The following is a 21,460-nucleotide window of genomic DNA, read 5'->3' on the forward strand; positions in this document are numbered from 1 at the left end:
TGTTTATATGAATCTTCCTTGAACACTAGGAAAGTAACTGTTGCTAGAAAGCTGTAGAAAAGGTCCAGCAAAATAAATCAGATGAGAGTATTGAAGCTGGACACCAGGGATGTAATGTTACATTCTTTCAGTATAAATAAAAGTCAAATAGTGGAACAACCACACGCGACTATCGAAGTATATCTGCGCTTAAGACACTTCCTAACAATCTGCTGATTTTTTAAAATGTGAAATTTCATCACGGGCCATGTCTACAATTAAACACCCAGCAATAGAACATAGAACAGCACAGTACAGAACAGGCCCTTCGGCCCTCGATGTTGTGCCCAGCATTGTCCGAAACCAAGATCAAGCTATCCCACTCCCTGTCATTCTGGTGTGCTCCATGTGCCTATCCAATAACCGCTTGAAAGTTCCTAAAGTGTCCGACTCCACTATCACAGCAGGCAGTCCATTCCACACCCTAACCACTCTCTGAGTAAAGAACCTACCTCGGACATCCCTCCTATATCTTCCACCCCAAATCTTATAGTTATGCCCCCTTGTAACAGCTACATACACCCGAAGAACCTGCGGATTCTGGGTCTCCCGGAGGGCGTGGAGGGGTCAGATGCTGGGGTGTATGTGGCTATGATGCTGAGTACACTGAGGAGTGCGGGAGCCTTCCCGAGGCCCCTGGAGCTGGACGGGGCGCACAGTGTCCTGGCAAGGAGGCCACGGGCAAATGAGCCGCCAAGAGCCGTGGTGGTGAGGTTCCACCGCTTCACCAACAGGGAGTGTGTCCTGCGATGGGCGAAGGAGGAGCGGAGCAGTAGGTGGGAGAATGCCAAAATCCGCATCTATCAGGACTAGAGTGCAGAGCTGGCCAAGAAGCGGGCAGGGTTCATCCGGGCCACGGCGGTTCTCCACGGAAAGGGTCAAAGTCTCAAAATCTGATGGCTTTCTACAAGCACTGCTTGTGGGTTTAGAGTAGAGTAAGAAGTCTTACAACACCAGGTTAAAGTCCAACAGGTTTGTTTCGATATCACTAGCTTTCGGAGCGCTGCTCCTTCCTCAAGTGAATGAAGAGGTATGTTCCAGAAACATATATATATATATATATAGACAAATTCAAAGATGTCAGACAATGCTTGGAATGCAAGCATTAGCAGGTGATTAAATCTTTACAGATCCAGAGATGGGGTAACCCCAGGTTAAAGAGGTGTGAATTGTGTCAAGCCAGGACAGTTAGTAGGATTTCGCAGGCCAGATGGTGGTGGGGGGTGGGGGGGGGGGGGGATGAATGTAATGCGACATGAATACCAGGTCCCGGTTGAGGCCGCACTCATGTGTGCGGAACTTGGCTATAAGTTTCTGCTCAGCGATTCTGCGTTGTCGCGCGTCCTGAAGGCCGCCTTGAAGAACGCTTACCCGGAGATCAGAGGTTGAATGCCCTTGACTGCTGAAGTGTTCCCCGACTGGACGGGAACATTCCTGCATGGTGATTGTCACGCGATGTCCGTTCATGCGTTGTCGCAGCGTCTGCATGGTCTCGCCAATGTACCACGCTTCGCTCATACGCTGCAGGAAAGGATGTCCCGAAGCATGGTACATTGGCGAGACCATGCAGACGCTGCGACAACGAATGAACGGACATCGCGCGACAATCACCAGGCAGGAATGTTCCCTTCCAGTCGGGGAACACTTCAGCAGTCAAGGGCATTCAAAGATTTCATAGAATTTACAGTGCAGAAGGAGGCCATTCGGTCCATCGAGTCTGCACCGGCTCTTGGAAAGAGCACCATACCCAAGCCCACACCACCCTATCCCCATAACCCAGTAACCCCACATTCAGCCTCTCATCTCCGGGTAAGCGTTCTCCAAGGCGGCCTTCAGGACGCGCGACAACGCAGAATCGCCGAGCAGAAACTTATAGCCAAGTTCCGCACACATGAGTGCGGCCTCAACCGGGACCTGGGATTCATGTCGCATTACATTCATCCCCCACCATCTGGCCTGCGAAATCCTACCAACTGTCATGGCTTGACAGAATTTACACCTCTTTAACCTGGGGTTACTCCAGCTCTGGATCTGTAAAGATTTAATCACCTGCTACTGGTCACATTCCAAGCATTGTCTGGCATCTTTGAATCTGTCTATATATATGTTTCTGGAACATACCTCTTCAGTCACCTGAGGAAGGAGCAGCGCTCCGAAAGCTAGTGATATCGAAACAATCCTGTTGGACTTTAACCTGGTGTTGTAAGACTTCTTACTGGGCTCACCCCAGTCCAACGCCGGCATCTCCATATCATGTGGGTTTAGAAGTACAGGTCAAGTCCCTCAAATCCGGCACCCTCGGGCTGACGTTGTGTCGGATTTCGGGTTGGGTGGTTTGAGCCGTGGACAGCTCATGTCAAGGCAGGTTGGGTGGAGTTAAGGGCTCCTTGGAGCAAAAGATAAAGCAGTGCATGAAGCCAATAATAGTCTGGAGTCACACTGTGCCAATATAGCTCCTAACCAAATTGCTCTGATGTTATTATTTTAAATTTTACTCAATTAAAATTGATGCATGGAACTGCGTTATCAAGGATGAGTGAGACTCCACTGCATTACCCAGGGAGGGGTTCCTAATTCATACATTTGGATTAAACAGAGGCCATGCCTGCCGATTCTAATAGTTTAGGTGGACTCCAGATCACTCAGCACTAATTAAGGAAAAGCAATTGTGGTTAGCACTACTGCCTCACAGGGCCAAGGACCCAGGTTCGAATCCGCCCTTGGGTGACTGTGTGGCGTTTGCACATTCTCCACGAGTCTGCATGGGTTTCCTCCGGGTGCTCCGGTTTTCTCCCCCAGACTAAAGATGTTTAAATTAGGTAGATTAGCCATGCTAAATCGCCCCTTAGGGCCCAAAGGTTAGGCAGGGCTGCTGGGTATATGGAGAGGGGGGGGGGGGGAACAGGTTTAGCACAGTGGGCTAAACAGCTGGCTTGTAATGCAGAACAAGGCCAGCAGCGCAGGTTCAATTCCCGTACCAGCCTCCCCAAACAGGCGCTGGAATATGGCGACTAGGGGCTTTTCACAGTAACTTCATTGAAGCCTACTTGTGACAATAAGCGATTATTATTATAGGTAGTCTTTCAGAGGGTCAGTGTAGATTTAATGGGCCGAATGGCCTCCTTCTGCACTGTTGGGACTTTATGGTCGACTTTGCCAAAAACAGAAGAACTGATCCTTTTATGCTTTACTGCCATATATTGTGCTATGTGCCAAAACAAAAACAAGACTGTAAACAAAAGCGAAGGTGCAGAGGTGGAAGCCACATTGAGCCATATTGACCATCACTGGGAAGCACCCTCTACCCCATTTTCTTCAGGTGGCATTGGCATGAAAACATTACAAACATAATAGTGAGTTTGAACAGACATTACTACCATCCGTGTCTACCTTCAATGTTGTTGTGCAAGCCCAGTCCCTTAATAACAAGGCCAATGGACTAAGCTCGATTATGAGCTGCAATTTAGATTGCTGAATTTTGGTTTCCCCTGATGGGCCTGCAGGTTCCTTTAGTATTCCAGACTTTGACTTGTTCTCGTGCAAAGCGCGGGCTGCAATGTAATTTCGAACCAGGGACAAAGTTTCACAATAATGGGCTGGCCATTTTGGACAGAGGCAAGAGGAATTTCTTCACTCAAGAGTGGCAAATGTTTGGAACTCTCTGCCCCAGAGGGCTATGGAGGCTCAGGTGACGAGTGTGTTCAAGACTGAGAGTGATAGATTTCTACATATTAAAAACATCAAGGGAAACGGGGAAAGTGCAGGAAAATGGTGTTGGCCATGACTTCACTTAATGGCAGAGGGGGCTCGAAGGGCTGAATGTCTTACCGCTGCTCCCATTTCTTGTGTCATATTTTTACACCAAGCATCACCTCAATGCTACTCTTCATGGTTTCAGTCCCCATCAATCTGGAAGTGAATCAAGCGAGGACCCAAAGTCCACATCTGCCATGCTCGATAGCAATTATGGCCACTGCCACTGTCTCTTGCTTCGGAGGTGTCCAATCGCTGACAAGCAAATCATCATAACTCGATGACAGATTGGATCCAGCTGGAATCGCCATCTTTGGTGATTTCAATAAACTTGAAACTCCACTTTCTGATTTGATGATAGAGGTAGGTGAACCACTCTATCCAGAACAGCATAACTGCAACTAATTTATTATAATAATCTTTATTAGTGTCACAAGTAGGCTTACATTAGCACTGCAATGAAGTTACTGTGAAAAGCCCCTACTCACCTCACTCCGGCGCCTGTTCAGGTACACTGAGGGAGATGTTCAGAATGTCCAATTCACCTAACAAGCATGTCTTTCGGGACTCGTGGGAGGAAACCGGAGCACCCGGAGGAAACCCACGCAGACTCCGCACAGTGACCCAAGCGGAAATCGAACCCGGGTCCCTGCGGCTATGAAGCAACAGTGCTAACCACTGTGTCCTAACACAATCCGGTTGAAATTACTGTAGCCCTGGTTTTGCTGCATTTGTATAACTATTGTCAGAAACGCCCATTTCAGAATGTATGATACCATCCCCAGCATTGCATGTAAATGCTGGGGCACACACCCTCTAGTCTACCCACAATTTTCCAGCAGCACGGATCAAATGGCTTACGAACAGTAATTTGTTAATAAAATTCTGAGCTAACTGGATTAAATCTATTTGACTAGCTGTCATCAGTATTCCAACACAACCTTCTGCCCCCAGTCAACAATTCAAAATTCAAGTATTACCAAAGGAAAACAAACAGTAATTAGCAAAGTGAATTGAAGTCAGGTCTTACTTTGATTTCCTTTTGATCCAGCTGGATGGAGTGGGTTGGAAAGTGCCACAGACCATAAAAGAGAGCACACACAATTAAACAATAAGTTTATCCACACAGGTACATTCATTAACGGAAAATCTCAAAAGTCCTTTCTGATCCGCTCAATTATAATGTAGAAGCATTCCTCCCTCCTGGTTCAAATAGCAAATCAAAAAAAAGTAATGAAACTGGAAAACATCAGTCTCCAAGCTTGGCGTTGGGATGTGATCTGGAGTCCACCTAAGCTATTATATAGCAGCCAGTATGTACATCAATGCAATAAGTATCCCACTCAGGCCTGACGGTAATAAAGTAAGATAATAAGAGTACTGCTACCAGGTCTATAATGCTGACACCAGCTTATACAGCAGGTTGGTACCCTGCTTTTTTTGGGGGGGCGGGGGGGGGGGGGAGAAAGAGAAGAAGAGAAGAGAAATAAGCCAATACCTTCAAATGCTACACCAATGCTTTTAAGTCCATCACAAAATATTCTCACAGATATCAGAGTGTGGCAGGAAAATTAGAACCCATGTTTGACATTACATAATTTAAAAGCTTTCCACAGAATGTTAGAGCACTAACTAACAATGCATTGTGAGAATTTCATACACCCACCATCATTCCTCACATTTTGAAATTAGAGTGATAAATGGCTCTAAAATTAACCCGAGCTATATAGAGTAATTCTTAGAATAAGCCATTTACCTTTCCCGCTGAAAAATATAACACTTTTGGGCCTCTTCACATCAAGTTTGTCAGATATCTGGAAATAAAATGAAAATTTACCGGCCTGATCTTCGCCCGCACATCAACCAAGAAATCAGACGTGCAGAGCAAACAGAAAATGCAGAGCATAGTACATCAGTAAAAGAATCACTTGCTAAATGCCAGTCACCTCTGTACTCCAATTACGCTCCTGGAGCAGCAATCAGTCCATTTTATGATGCGGGAGAGGAAGAGAAGGATTTACCTCCCAACAGCGCATGGATTGTAGAAGGGTGAACGCAAGAGTTCCACCAAATTGGAAAGTCAGAGCATCAAAAGTAGGTGAAGACTCAGCAGTTGTAAGAACGTGGCCTACAACATGGACTCCAGAGCCCATAAATTCACATTGCTTCAGGTCAAACAAGGCCAGGAAAATCCCCTGCTGATAACTATCTACCGCTTGTCTCCATGTTGAACGTCTGAGAGAACAGCATAAAATGTTCTCGGGGTCTATTTCCTATCTTATGGGGTACAAATCATAGTCTCTATTCTATAAGCCATTTATTATTCATTATAAAAGTAAAAATATCCTTCCCCAGCTTCAAACACTGAAAGATCATTCCCCAAGATTAGTTTTGCGATAACAGATGTTTTAGAAGCCAATAAATACACCAAAACGTGGAAGTACACCAAAGGGGAAACTAGGGTTGTGAATCTCAAGAATTTTCCAGAGGACTGAAAGTGTTCAGTCATCAAGGATGCTCAAGACTGAGACGAGTAGAGTAGATTTTTTGGGAATTAGGGCAAACAAAGAGCTATGTATTGATAGCCTTGGCAAGTGGAGTTGGTTCAGAAGATTGGCCACGGTCCTACTGAATTCCAGAGCTGGCTCGGGGGCAGTGCAGCTACCCCTGCTTCTATTGTGTGTGTTCTTAAGCCTCAGGAAGCAGCACAATGGCCCAGCGCATTGTTACACCGCAGCGGGGATCAGGCACCTTCAGTCATGTGCTGCATGGCTTCTGCAGATTTGAAGAGATGAGATCACTAAGTGGATGCCTGCTGCCACCACAGGAGAACCGCAACACCTCCAAAAAAAAAACAAAATAAATACTAACCTGATAGAATGTCTCTTCTTTAATGGCTGGAGGAGCACTGAAAAAATGTAGCATGTTGTTGGGCTTTTGGATTCGATTTTTGGCAGCTTGTTTCATATTTGTGAACCGGTTGTTTCGGTTGGTTGAGTAGTCCTTGAAACTACAAGAGCCATCTTCTAACTCAAATGACTGGCCAGGAACGATAACCTTCTGTTTTGATACACTACGGAAAGGGGCAAAAACAAACCTCAGCAAAACACTCTCAAACACCAGTCAAAATTACTCCGTCCAGAAACCACAGAGAGCACTGTTCTCTTACCACACGTTTATGTGCTGGTCAAACAGAAAGTTTTCGGTGTTGAGACATGTGAGGGCTCGGTCTACAGCAAATCCATCCCCCATCTCCACCATGGCCGCTCCAGATTTACTTTTTAAGAATTTAACCTACAGAGATAGATTTGAGAATGTTTAATGCACGGGTGAATATTTCGAAAGGAAAAGCCTACAACTGGAACTCTGGTGGTAGTCAGCATCAAACATGTCGTCTTTGCGTTGTGTGCTATTAAACACACCACCTTTAAATGCAATTGTGCAGTACCTCAAAAGGAGAGGACTTGCGCGCAATAACTTCCAGCTCGCTGTACGGCCACACACATCTTAAGAGGGAACTTTGCTGCTGGTACATTAATGCCACACTACCCCACACCTCGAGGGGCGAGAAAAAGACTAAGGAATTTGAGCGTAAAAGCTGATTTCTGGGCTCTCTCAACATTTGGCCAATATTTATCAACCAACAGGCTCCGTGGTCGTGTAACTCATTTCAGTCTTTAAGTGTCTTGCTGAGTGCAAATGACACAAAAATAGGTGGGAAGGCAAGTGGTGACGATGACACAGAGTTTACAAAGGGATACAGGCAGGTGAGGAGAGTGGGCAAAAACTTGGCAGATGGAATGTAATGCAGGAAAATGAAGTTATGCAATTCGGTAAGAATAAAGGAGCTGAATATTATTTAAATGGAGAAAGGCACAGAGGGTAGTGGGAGTCCTCATGTATAAATCACAAAAAGCTAGTGTGCAAGTTCAGCAGGTAATTGGGAAGGCAAAGGGAATAGAGTATAAAAATAGGAAAGCCCTGCCAAAACTGTACAAGGCCACACCTGGAATACTGTGAACAGCGCTGGCCCCCGTATCTAAGAAATATATACTGGCATTGGAAGCAGTCCAGAGAAGGTTCACTAGGTTGATCCCAAGTATGGAGGGAATTTCTTGAGGGAAAAAACAGAAATCGCTGGACAATCTAAGCAGGTCTGACTTCGACATCTACAGAGAGAGAACGGAGCTAACATTTTGAGTCTGGATGATTCTTTGTCAAAGCTAGAGAGCACTGAAAATAGGATGAGATTTATACTGTGGTGGGAAGGGGTCGTGGAGCAGTGGGGTTAGAGAGCCAGCAATAGGTGGAGAATGACAACGATGTTGTGGACAATAAAACAAAAGGAATGTAAATGGTGGTGATAATGACTGAGAAGGGTACCGATAGTGGCACATTCAGAGCTCGGAATGTGTTAATGGCAGAACAAAGTTGAGCAGTGTGTCAAACGACAACTTGGAATAGATGGCCCTAGTCGGGTGGGTGGGGTGGGAAGGCAATGGTGAGGGGAAAAAAATAAATCGATGGAAGAAATGAAAATAAATTGATGGAAACAAAAATAGGGTGAAGGTGAGAGGAGTTCACAGTTTGAAGTTGTTGAACTCAATGCTAATTCCAGAGGGCAATAACCTGCCTAATTGGTAGATGAGGTGCTGTTCCTCCGGTTTGTGAAAATGAAATGAAATGAAAATCGCTTATTGTCACAAGTAGCCTTCAAATGAAGTTACTGTGAAAAGCCCCGAGTCGCCACATTCCGGCGCCTGTTCGGGGAGGCTGTTACGGGAATTGAACCGTGCTGCTGGCCTGCCTGGGTCTGCTTTCAAAGCCAGCGATTTAGCCCTGTGCTAAACAGCCCCAGTGTTGGACTTCACTGGGACATTGCAGCTGGGCAAACACGGACATGTGGACAATGAGAGCAGAACGGGGAGTTGAAATTTGGTAATTTGGACATTTTGAATTCTCCCGGTGTACCCGAACAGGCGCTGGAATGTGGCGACTAGGGGCTTTACACAGAACTTAATTGCAGTGTTAATGTAAGCCTACTTGAGACAATAAAGATGATTAAACGGCAATGGGCAGCACGATGGCACAGTGGTTAGCATTGCTGCTTCACAGCGCCAAAGTCCCAGGTTCGATCCCAGCTCTGGGTCACTGTCTATGTGGAGTTTGCACATTCTCTCCGTGCTTGCGTGGGTTTCGCCCCCACAACCCAAAAGATGTACAGGTTAGGTGGATTGGCCACGCTAAATTGCCCCTTAGTTGGAAAAAATGAATTGGGTACACTAAAAATTTTTTTTAATTTTTTTAAAATTTTTAATTATTAAATGGCAAGTGACAGGAAAGTCTGGGTCCTGCTTGCAGACGGACTGAAGGTATGAGCTGCACAGTAGCTAGCACTGTGGGTTCACAGCGCTGGGGTCCCAGGTTCGATTCTCGGCTGGGTCACTATCTGTTTCGGAGTCTGCACTTTTTCCCCGTGTCTGCGTGGGTTTCGTCCAGGTGCTCCGTTTTCCTCCCACTAGTCCCGAAAGACGTGCTGTTAGGTAATTCGCCCTGTGTCCCCCCGAACAGGTGCTGGAATGTGGTGACTAGGGGCTTTTCACAGTAACTTCATTGCAGTGTAAGCCTACTTGTGACAATAAAGATCATTATTATTAAAGAAGGTATTCTGCAAAGTGCCACCCAGTCTGCATTTAGTATCTCCAACGTAGAGGATACTACATTGAGAGTAGCGAATGCAATAGTTCAGATTGAAAGAGGTGCTTCACCTGAATATAGTGTTTAGGCCCTCGGATGGTGAGCAAAGAGGAGGTAAAGGGCCAGGAGCTGCACATTCTGCGATTGCGTGGGAATAGGGGGAGGTGTTGGGGATGAAAGAGTAAACCAGGGTATCTTGGAGGGAACGGTCCCTGTGCATTGCACAAACGGAAACACTTTGGAGCCCCCAGCCTAAATTTCACTCTAAAACGACTAAGATATTACTTTTGTGGTTGAAGCAACATTGTTTGGTTACCGCGGGAGAAATATTTTTCTTGTATTCAGGGGGAATGAGGGGAAGATGTGTTTGGTGATGGCATCATGCCGGAATTGGCGTAAATGGAGGAGGATGAACTTTGAATGCGGAGGCTGGTGGGGTGTAAAGTGAGGCTAATGGGGACACTATCCTGGTTATGGGAGGGAAGGGAAGGGGTGAGAGCAGAGATGCGGGAGATAGGTCAGACATGGTTGAGAGCCCCATCACACAGGGTAGTTGAAGTGGAAGAAGGAAGACATGTCAGCAGCAGTTTTAGAAACTGCCATCGGATAAACAGATGCAATGGCGGAGAAGGAGCTGGTAGAATGGGATGGAGTCCTTACAGGATGTGAAGAGCTGTAGTCGAGGCAGCTGTGGGAGTCGGTGGGCTTGGTGGAGCCTAGGGCCAGAGGGTATGATCTCCAGAGTAAAGGGGTCGCCCATTTAAGACAGAGATGAGGAGGAATTTCCTCTCTCAGGAGGGTAACAAATCCGTGGAATTCTTGACCAGAGACGTAGAGATGAATTGTTAAATATGTTCAAGGCTGAGATAGATAGATTTGTAATCAGTAAGGGAATCAAGTGTTATGAGGCTGAGGCAGGAAAGTGGAGGTGAGGATTATGTCAAATCAGTCATGATCTCATTGAATGGCAGAGCAGACTCGATGGGTCGAGTGGCCTCCATCTGCTCCTACATCTTATGGTCTTAAACTGGCTGCAACATTTCCCTAAACTCAATCAACAATAACTACACTTCTAAGTACATCTATCACAAACTTGCCCACGGTCACACACATAATCGGGATCAATAATATACAGAATATATTACATAATTTATGGCAGCTTTCTTCACTGATAAATGCGAGATGTCACAGCAGTCCAACAGAAATGACAGTGCAGTTTTAAGATTTTAAAGCCTCAAAAAAAGTGGGAAATAAGAGACTGCAAGCTTAAGAGCAAACAACAATTTCTGGCTTTGAAAAAAAAATCATACATCAACGTCAGTGCAAACATACCTTATGCACATTGCCATAAAGACAGAAGACATTGAACACTCTGTCTGGGTTCATTCTCTTAATATCTAGCCCATAAACAATCAGCACTGGACTATCAGCCAGAGGACCATAATCGGCATGTGGTAGAGGTGGAGGAGGTGGAGGAGCTGGAGCACCATACTGAGGAGATGAGTAGCGCCGTGAAGGTGGACCCCTACGAGGACCTCCTACTGGAGGCGGTGGCGGTGGAGCACCCATTCCCCTGCCTTCGAAATGATGTGGTGGAGCATAGTCATCATCGTCATAAAAGCCATGGTACGATGAAGGAGGGTAGCCATGACCTGTTTTTAATGCAAAACAAAAGCACGTTCAGGAAAACTACTGAAATAAAGGAATGTGCCAATTTAAGACAAAAAGAGCTGGCCTTGACCTTGTACGTTGGTTCTTTGGAACCACATGGTCATAATTATGAGTCAAGCTTGGGTCAGTGGCTGTATCTAAATTAGATAAGGAGTACATAACTGTACTGACACCAAGTACTGAGGAAGTGCTACATTGTCAGGAGGTGTTTAAGCATGAGCAGGTAGAAGATCCCATGATACTTTCTTCTTTTAAAGAAAAGCAGGATGCTCTCATGGGCAACATTTACGTGACCAATTAACTGGTTATTGATCTTGCTATTTGTAGGATATGATGCATACAATGGTTGTCTTATGCCACACCCAATACAGACATCCTTTAAACATTTTTAAGTTTTATTTTATACGGCGAATACAAAAGCTGTTACGGTGGCTGCAGCATACCATAACACCTTTGGCCATGATCTGACTGAATGGTGGGACAGTTTCAATGGGCTGAATGGCCTGCCCAATTTTTAAAACTCACAAAAGCTTGCTGAAGTGATTTAAATTAGAACAAATTACTCTGACGGCCAAGAAAATACACACCACATATACAAAATAGAAAACAAAATCTGGGACATTTGGGGTGATTGGAGGACCCAATAAAAACACATCCTTTCTTTTACATCGGAGGTCCAACCGATCATCTGTATCCTCTTCTGACCGGTTGCCAAATCCAAGCACATGCCACATCAATTGGGTTAGAGCGCCACAATCCACAACAGAATGGGGCCATCATAACCCCACATCAAAAATCAGGCACGTAGATTAATATAGCTAACCATTTAAAGTTTTAAGTAAAAGTCTGAGACATCGACAAACAATTAAAAATTTGGATTCCAACTGATGTTTTAACTAAGTATTAGACTCAACCAATTGGCTAAGCTTTAGGCTCTGCACAAGCCTGCGACAAAGTATCTCGAAGGACCCCGACAGTTATTTAATTGGTCTACAAATCAACACCAATATCTAATTTGTTTTAAAAGACCCTTTTATGCAGCATAATGGAAAATTAAGAAACTTTTTGTTTTATAAATTGAGTACCCAATTCATTTTTTCCAATTAAGGGGCAATTTAGCGTGGCCAATCCACCTACCCTGCACATCTTTGGGTTGGGGGGGGCGAAACCCACACAAACGAGGAGAATGTGCAAACTCCACATGGACAGTGACCCAGAGCCGGGATCGAACCTGGGACCTCGGCGCCATGAGGCAGCAATGCTAACCGTGCTTCCCTAAAAATTAAGAAACTTTAACAAGGATGGAGGCAACGTTTTCACGTAGGCATCGATTCGAGACCAAATCAAGCATTTTGCCTGGGAACCTGCAGTGGGGCAAGTTTGGTCAGCCACTGGCTTAGGCACATAATAAACAAGACGAGAAAATACATCATAGCGGATAAGGCACTACATTTCTTTTTAAGGTTTATTAAGGCTCTTTAAAGAAAAATGGGAAACGGTGGGATTTTTTTCATGCACCTATACTCACCAAAGCTAGATGGAGCATCGCCTAGCAAGGCGGGCAATCTTGAACGTTTATTTGAAGGCTCTGGAACATAAATAGAAAAAAAATCTTAACAAGCAAATCGCATTTGGCACAAATAAAATACTAAAAAATTGTTCCACGAGGTCCCACTTTCAGAACTAGATTAAATAGATTTCCCCAAGCATGTAATACTAAATAGTTATTCAAAGTCATTTAAAAAGTATATACATCAAGACCATAGTTTGCACAAAGGAAGACAGAACTAATACATAAATGAATCTACTTACAGCAGTGCTAGGGCACAAGGTCCAAGTGAACATTATCTTACCACTTTTATGCCTCAACAGCAACAAATGGCAGTTTGAAAGATGGTTCTCCATCAAACATACGGTTGCAAGCTGATTCGACACAGGCTTGAAACTTCAATCCTGCATCATACATTTTACAGTAAATGAACACCATAGAAGCAAAGGATCACAATTAGAAAGAATTCTCTACACATCATAGTTCTTTATTTGCACTTTAAAAGCTTACAGCACACAGATGAAATTACAGAAGAAACACATTTCAACACTGAAAGACTGCAGGTCAGAGAGTGTGAGAAGTGACTTAAGAAAAGCTGTTCTTCTGTGTTTGAGCCCTCAGGTAGCAGCATTCCCAACACGCTGTTGGTTCATTTGGAAGTTTGTGTATACATTTTCCGCAGTGGTGTCCGTTGTATACAAAGTGAGCCGTGTCTACATATTCCTTTTAAACTAACTAGTGACGATAGCTTATGCAAATGCAAATGCTCCCATTCAGTAGACAACAGGCACTGTGGGCCATGATTCAGAACAGTTTCCAGAAAGTATAATAGAATTAGAAACTTGATAATGTATCTATGTTGCTAGATGACTAATCATGAACAGGTCCAACAGTGATTAAACATGGCCAGTGACCATATCTGAAGAATGTTGTTGAATTCAAGTTCAGCCAAACCAAAATTGCAAGATTTCAAATGGATGAGCCGATTCCACATAGTAAATGCCCTGTCTGTAATCAGTTTATTTTAGTTGGGACAGCACCAGATGGTCTGACACTTGAGCTTCAGCACCTGCACAGGAGCAGGAAGGATATTGGTCAGGGGTCTCACTCACCACTTTTTCCCCGCAACCTCCGTTTGAAATGACTGGGCGTTGGGCAAGGGCAAGTTGAGGCTTGGCTGTGATGCAGTTGAGTTGCCTGCTGACATTCATGGTAGCTATCAAGGCTCAAAGGCAAATAGCTACTTGGGCAAGATAAACAAATATACTCCAGGGTGTATCCGAGGCTAATTCAGAACTGGGAAACAGAAGTGGAAGGAGAAACATATGCCTCAAGTATTTCCCTCCTACACTCAAAATATCCAAATATCTTGCATATAGCTGCAGAAAAAAAAGGTAAAATATTGAAGTGACAAATCCCATCACATCAATAAGCCAACAATAACATGAAGGTGGGTTATTAAAATGGGTTTAAGTATGCCTTTACCCCCCCCCTCCCAATACCCTTTAGATAACTTAACACGTTTGCTCAGTTACGCCTATGTGCTCCACTACAGGGCTCAAGAAGCACATATCTGTCAAACCATTCCATATTGGAGGCCCACAGCCCAGAACTGTTTGGCTGAATTATATAATTCATGATGTGGAGATGCCGGCGTTGGACTGGGGTGAGCACAGTACGAAGTCTTACAACACCAGGTTAAAGTCCAACTGGTTTGTTTCGATGTCACTAGCTTTCGGAGCGCTGCTCCTTCCTCAGGTGAATCCCAAATTCACCCGAGGAAGGAGCAGCGCTCCGAAAGCTAGTGACATCGAAACAAACCAGTTGGACTTTAACCTGGTGTTGCAAGACTTCGTACTGTTATATAATTCAGTTTAGGCATTAAAGGTCACTGTGAACACTTAGTCTGTGTACCTTAAAAGAAGCTACATAATCTCAAAAAAGCACCTCAAGACAGAAATTATTACAAATGCATAAGAATCACTAACTGGCTGCTATCTCAGGGATGGAACTCAAAGTATTTGACACATTCCACCCCCCACTTGGCCTTGCAAAACACTTGAACACGACGTAGCTCCAAGTAAAATAATACGGGCACCTAAATGCTCGAAAACAAACTTGTTGTTTTTTTTTTTTTAATGCAGAGGGAATTGATCCTGGAGATCAGTGTTAATGTAGGAGAAAAAAAAACAGCTCATTAGGTGCAAATGCCACCAGAGAAATGCAGAATCAAGAAAAAAGGTTCACCCCTGTTGTACACACGTGACCACATTATAAATGAGCCATGGTGGTTGAATTTGTATTGTATAAAGCCAAGGAGGCTCATAGATGAGAACAGTTTAGTAAACAATCTGGCAAAGTATTTGGGATTTGACGTGACAGTCATCATTCAAGGCGTGTATAGAGTGGAAACAGAAATGCAATGTAAAACCCACTAGTGCCACCATGAAATGAAGTTCATCTAATTCTGTGGGACCATGTTTAAACCGGCCCACAGCAGCTTTCCTCACTCCAGCGCATGCGACACTGGACTGTAACAACTCCCACGACTGCCCGTTACTTAATTCAGCAAAGAGCACAAATCTTTCATCTTCTCAGTCAGTAGTACTGCTGAGACAGGGGCACAAACATTAATTTCATAGATTTCATCGAATTTACAGTGCAGGAGGCCATTTGGCCCATCGAGTCTGCACCGGCTCTTGGAAAGAGCAACCTACCCAAGGTCCACACCGCCACCCTGTCCCCGCAACCCCACCCAACACTATGGGCAATTTTGGACACTAAGGGCAATTTAGCATGGCCAATCCACCTAACCTGCACATCTTTGGACTAATATAGGGGTGATTCATTTCCCCCATCACCCCCAACACAAGTTGCCTTTCTTCTGGCACCTGTCCCATGCAAGCACAGGAGGCGCAACACCCTCCCACTGATCAAGATCCCAAACACTGCACCTGGTGAAACAACAATATACATGTACTTCATCCAAGTCAACATTATGCATTTGCTTCTCTGCACCAAGGGAAACTGGGTGTAGCGAGTACTTGAACAATCCTGCTGTCTGCGGGTACAACTAAACTTATTATCCCATTCTTATCCATGGCCACCTCCTTGCTTCCAATGAAGGTCACAAAAGCTCAAGAAACAGCTCCATATCTCGATATGTGGGCATCCCACTCCTATGAAGAGCAGCTTCAGACTTTAAGTAGAGCTCCCTCTCTGGCTAGAGGTGTGGAATGGTGTACCAGCATTGATATTGGTGTGCAGGAGGGCAAAGCAGGTCAATGCCTGGGTCGGGAACCATTGAAATAGTGCTTTGGCAGGGTGAGCACTCTTGGTGTCGGCCTGCTTTTCCCACCTGCCCCCCACCAAGATCCTGGACTACTACAATCTGCTCTGCTGTTTTATACTACTCTGCCACGTATCTCTCTCTCCATGCCTTTTAACTATTCCCAATTTTTTGATTTATTTCATTATGTCTCCCACTACCCCATGTTTAAACCACTTCAGGCATATAGCTGTGACCCATTTTGCATATAAACCTTGTGTGGGTCAGTGTTCGGGCCCCATTATGTCTCCTTAAATGCTAGTCCTCTGCGAAAGAGTGAAAGGTTGAAAAACAAAAGTGGTTTGTTTTGTACACAGATACATCCTGTGATAATTAAATGGGCGTTGTGGTACTTATTTCACACATTTCAGATTAGCACATGAAAGTGCCTACACACCAGCTAAGAAATTATTTCCAAAAATAGCAACCAGCTGAGGTAATGAAAGAATTGTTGTTTAATATAACCTCCTTTCACGTGGATATTTAAATAGGACTTTCAAACCGTTGTTCTCAAACGATATTGTATAAATAGAGCAACATGTTCCCCTTTTGTGTCAGACAGAAAATTTACCAAAAAAAATTCAATCCAATGATAAAGCAGCCAGAGTTGCTTAAAAGTTTTGATTATTCCGGTTTTTAATATTTAAGTACCCTCCAGCTCTTCGTGTACCCTTAACACTGTCTGTACCAGGTCATAGGTAACTTCTCCTGCCGAGGTGATTGGTTTGCCCAGTGGAAGGAACTGGTATCTTTCATAGATTCTGTAAGTTTGGAGTACTTAGTGGAAGACAGAATGTGGACTTTCAGTGCACACCAGGCAGAGCGAAAAAGTGTCAATTGTTTTGTTGTTGTTGTTGAAGCTAACGGGCAGAAAAGGCTTGGGAGAGGAATGATTTCAGTGTCTTCACCTTGTTAGAGGTTGGTGAGCAAGATTAAGTAAAACAGGGCATATTTGAGGTGAAATTATTCAGGTGTTTCATGGTTTCGACAACTTGACGAGCCTCCTCATTCATTGTGTTTTCTTGTGAGTACAATGGTGATCAGGTGGATTGTCCCTCTCCTTTAGCACAGTACTAGCTACGTGACAACTTGTGCGTGCAGTCCACGTCCAGCGATGGTAACGATCATCATTATAATGGTGTATAGAAGTGAACATCTTGTGTTGTAGTCAGTGAATTGAGACTGTTGAGAAAAAGCTGAAGGCTCGCTGTATGAAAAGGGTAAGCTCCCAGCAACCTTCGATTTCTGGTTAACACACTGGGAATGGCTGGCTCATTTTTTTTTTTTAAATCCAAGATTCAGCACAACAATCAACATAAACCAGAAACCATATTAGGATCTTGTTTCCAATTGCAGGCAAGTTTTCAGTAAAGGGATTATAGGACTTACAATATTAAAGGGACACTACTGCTATGCCACAAACATCTACCACCTTAGTTTATAGCAGCTAAATAAAGCTAACATCAAACAGAACACAGTAGCTGTTTAATCCCCGTTTATCAGTCTTCCCAATCTCTATATGGACAGAAATGCCAGTTGACTGAAATGAAAGAGCAGCGTAAACAAGGTGATTCAACCCTAGAATACGTGGCATACTCGTCTATGGAGAGAAGCGTTCAGTGTTCCTGTGGCACTGAGATGGTTTTGTTCATGAAAGAATCAATCTAGAGGAAATTATTTTTTAAAAAGATTAATTAAACATCACTGTACAATCAGTACTATTGTGGGAACAGGAGAGAGAGAGAGAGAGAGAGGGGTCAGGGGAAAAAATGTGAACTGAAGCTTGTTATTCATTTCCGGAGACAAAATTCATGTAAAATCAAAAGATGCTTCTGTAACATCTCAGCTTGTACATAGTAAAGGAAAGACATGAAAATAGCATCATACATACATTAATTTATAAGTTATATTTTCAGTGCAAGATTCTTGAAAATGACTGTTTATGGGTTAGATGTGAATACAGTAATAATAATATTGAAACAGAGTGCAGAGTATTTACACCCAGAATAGCAATGAGGTGACTGGTTAATGCGCTGACAGGTTTTGAATGAGAACCCGGAATCCATGAGGAAATTGCAGCTCCGATTTGGTGAAAGGAAGCTTAGGAAAAACTGAGATAAGAGTATTCACATACTCACAAAATGAGCTTCCTGACTTCACAGTACAAGTGAACTGATAGGAAGAAAGGAACAGATGCTCGCCAGATTGCTAGTCATTAAATACCTCTACATATAATAATCACATTGAGCGGAGTTAGATATTGTAGGTTTTTTTTATGGTGCAACAATCACTTGCAGATTACGAAAAAGCTTATTAATTAGTCTCAGATCAGCACATTTGTCAGTGATCTCAGTCCTGTGGAAATTACAAATGTAGAAGAAACACCACAACAGTTCCTGGTTATTATTTTAGGATTGCAATAATTTAACAAATAGCTTTGCAATAGAGCATGTAGGGGAATGGTCATCAGCCAGATATCTGACACAGGCGCACAGCAAGAACAAGCCACCAGGCTTTTGAATTTATAAGTCTTGAAATAAATGTAATATGTCAAACTTAATTGAGTGGCAGGGATTTGCAGAGTCTGTTAAAATTAATGGTAAGGTTAATAGTCAATGCAATGATTTGAAGTGTAAATTTGTTAATCAAAGGTTACATCGACCATTTACTGGGAATAAAAGAGCAAATCGATTAGTATTTTGCTATGCATTCCCATACATGAAAATATTTACGTTTACATGAGTTCGCAACTTCATCACAGGTATTGACTTGCTTCAAGATTGTCAGAAGCATGAGCCCAGTGAGGTGTATTAATTAACATGCGCTAGAATTGCAGGGCACAAGGCACTTCATTGTAGAATGTAAACCAGACCGACTCGGTGGTCAGTCGGCATCTATTTTACCACCATCCCACCCTTCAATAGCAGCATCCTGCAGCGTTGTAACAAAGGTCATCAGTTGAGCCAATAACAAGCGTGAAATGTTTGTACAATCCATTGAAACATGGACAAGCACCCACCAAAAGTCGGCCTGGCCGAATTTGGGTTTTGTTTACTGAATATTTCACACTGCACATTAGTATGAAGCACTGGTGGTTGCAAGTCTCACTGGTAGCTGTAGAGACTAGAGGAACATGGAAGTTATGAATAAAGTGTCACGCAACAAGCCTTTCAGTACAATATCAAAGTATAATGGTTTGTGTACAATTGGGTGACAGCAATGTATTAACATATGGTTCATTGCTGGGTGCACCACTTTAAATGCTATACAAGTACCTTAAAGTCTATGTCAGTATAACTTCATTAAATTCACTTGGAACCCGGTTTACAGATATATGTAGCAGAAGATTGCTGTGAATAGATGAGGACAAGTATATTTATGCACAAAAAGTTGAAAGGAGACTTAAATTGCAGTTATGGGGAGTGCACGAATGTTAGCAATGTTATCACCTTGCTCACACCAATCCTAAACTAAGTACCCTAAATGTGGCAAGATTGGGTAACTCCATTCCCAACATTGAACAGACCACCACTATTACTCTTAAACCAGGGTGCTGGAAGCTTAGCTGAGTGCAGATTCAAGGTGTAACCTTTGACCTCCAACCACTATTAATGACTTTAGGGCCCAGGTTGATGCATTAGCAATTAGATATTAAACTTCAAAACAGGGCCACAGAACAATTGAATTGATTGTGCATGTGGAACAAAGATGCGGCATTGCTTGCTACTCATTTGAATACTGCAACTAAACAGAATGAATCTAAATTATAGTATTCTACTCCAGGACTGACGATAATGAAGTACGGCAATCAGTCAGGCTCTTCCTGCTGTCTCAGGAAAAAGAATTAAGAAGGGAGCGCACACAAACTAGGATTGTACTCCCTGGAATTTAGATAGTTATGGGGAAAGAGCAGGCAGAGGAAGTATTTTAGCTGGGAGGAGATCCAGGTCTGTGGCCACTGTCGGGAAAAAAAAATGTAGCCAGGTCTTTCAGGATGAAATTAGGAAACACTTGTACACAAAACTATCACCTGTGGCTCAGTTTGCAGTGCTCTCCTCATTCAGACGGTTTTGGGTTCAAATCCCACCCCACCTAACCTGCACATCTTTGGACTGTGGAGGAAACCAGAGCACCCGGAGGAAACCCACACATGCACGGGGAGAACGTGCAGACTCTGCACAGAGTGAACCAAGCCGGGAATCGAACCAGAGACCCAGGAGCTGTGAAGCAGCTGTGCTAACCACTGTGCTTCCGTGCTGCCCAATTATCGAAGCCAAGTTATGCAAGAAGAAATGGAACCAGCTCAGCTAGCGCGTCATAGCCACAAATACACACCAAGAAAGGGTCGCTTCAAAATGACACCAAAACGTCCTGGAAACACACGAGTCGATGCCCGCAGAAAGGAAAGGGACAGAGAAGAGAATTTTTTCCTTCCTGCATTCAGCTTCTCAGTCAAATTTAACCCTGGTGTGACACTTTTGTGCCTCAAATGTAAAAAACGCGGTCCTGAGGCAATTCACAAATACTCAGATAGACATTCACAGCACACCAAGGAACAGATGTTGAAAGGAACAAAAGACTGAGCCAGAAAGGGTTCCTATGCAAGACTTAGGGATTTATGGAAGGAATTTCAGAGCTACGAAGGCAGGGCATCCAAAAGTGGGATGAAGGAGATGGAAGAAGCACAAGAGGCCAAAATCAGTGGAGTGCAGACCTCGTATAGGTGTGTAGCAGATTTTTAAAGCGAGGTGAAGAAGAGATTTTAACACAAGGGTGAGAGGTTTATCAAGGACAGACCTCTCTTCATCTGACCATCAGGAATGGGAGACAACCACAAAGTCACCTCAACCTTAGCAAAACAGAAGGCTGTCTTAAAGTGAGGAACTAAGGTGACAAAGTTACAAAAAGTCAACCGAAAACCTTGCTCAAAAATCTCAGGTTTGCCATTTTATTGGACCAAGCCTACTTCAGATGCTTGCAATCCTGCATTCCACATATACAAAGACACTGCGCACGGTATTTTTAGCACAGCCTGCCAATTAAGTGTGGCTGAAGGTCAGAGGTTCTGGCACATGTTTGCAAACAAGAAATAAAACTGAATAAAAGCAGAAAGCAACAGCAAGTATACAAGAGAGAAAAGCAATGAGACTAATTATGACCTTACCTGGTCTACCAGGGTTAGGGTTTACGTAATCCCAGGTGTCACCATCATTCTTAAAGACATTCAAACGAGTCGGCTGCAACAGAAAATAGAATTGTCTGGACTAACAAATCTAATTTGTAGAAGGTGGCTCTAAAATAGCAGAAATCTGCTCCTGATCAATTTCGCAAAATGGTTACATTTATGAAATGGTAATGAAATCAACACCCCTCATAAGAGTGGTTCCAGCAGGGAGGTACAAGCGCAATACAGTTCCCTTAGG

At 43.7% G+C, this 21,460-nt stretch overlaps 1 protein-coding gene across 1 annotated transcript in view; it reads right to left on the reverse strand.

The window, feature by feature from the left end:
• LOC140402399 (heterogeneous nuclear ribonucleoprotein L-like) overlaps positions 1-21,460 on the reverse strand; it is a 61,396-nt gene that overhangs the window by 14,202 nt on the left and 25,734 nt on the right. Inside the window, exons 6-12 of the mRNA XM_072490152.1 lie at positions 21,202-21,274; positions 12,689-12,748; positions 10,822-11,141; positions 6,962-7,086; positions 6,664-6,865; positions 5,549-5,606; positions 4,823-4,843 (exon numbers count right to left, since the gene is read on the reverse strand). Coding sequence (XP_072346253.1) covers positions 4,823-4,843; positions 5,549-5,606; positions 6,664-6,865; positions 6,962-7,086; positions 10,822-11,141; positions 12,689-12,748; positions 21,202-21,274 — 859 coding nt within the window. The remainder of the gene's footprint in view (positions 1-4,822; positions 4,844-5,548; positions 5,607-6,663; positions 6,866-6,961; positions 7,087-10,821; positions 11,142-12,688; positions 12,749-21,201; positions 21,275-21,460) is intronic.

Source organism: Scyliorhinus torazame, chromosome 25, assembly GCF_047496885.1.
Source record: "Scyliorhinus torazame isolate Kashiwa2021f chromosome 25, sScyTor2.1, whole genome shotgun sequence".
NCBI classification, from domain to species: Eukaryota; Metazoa; Chordata; class Chondrichthyes; order Carcharhiniformes; family Scyliorhinidae; genus Scyliorhinus; species Scyliorhinus torazame.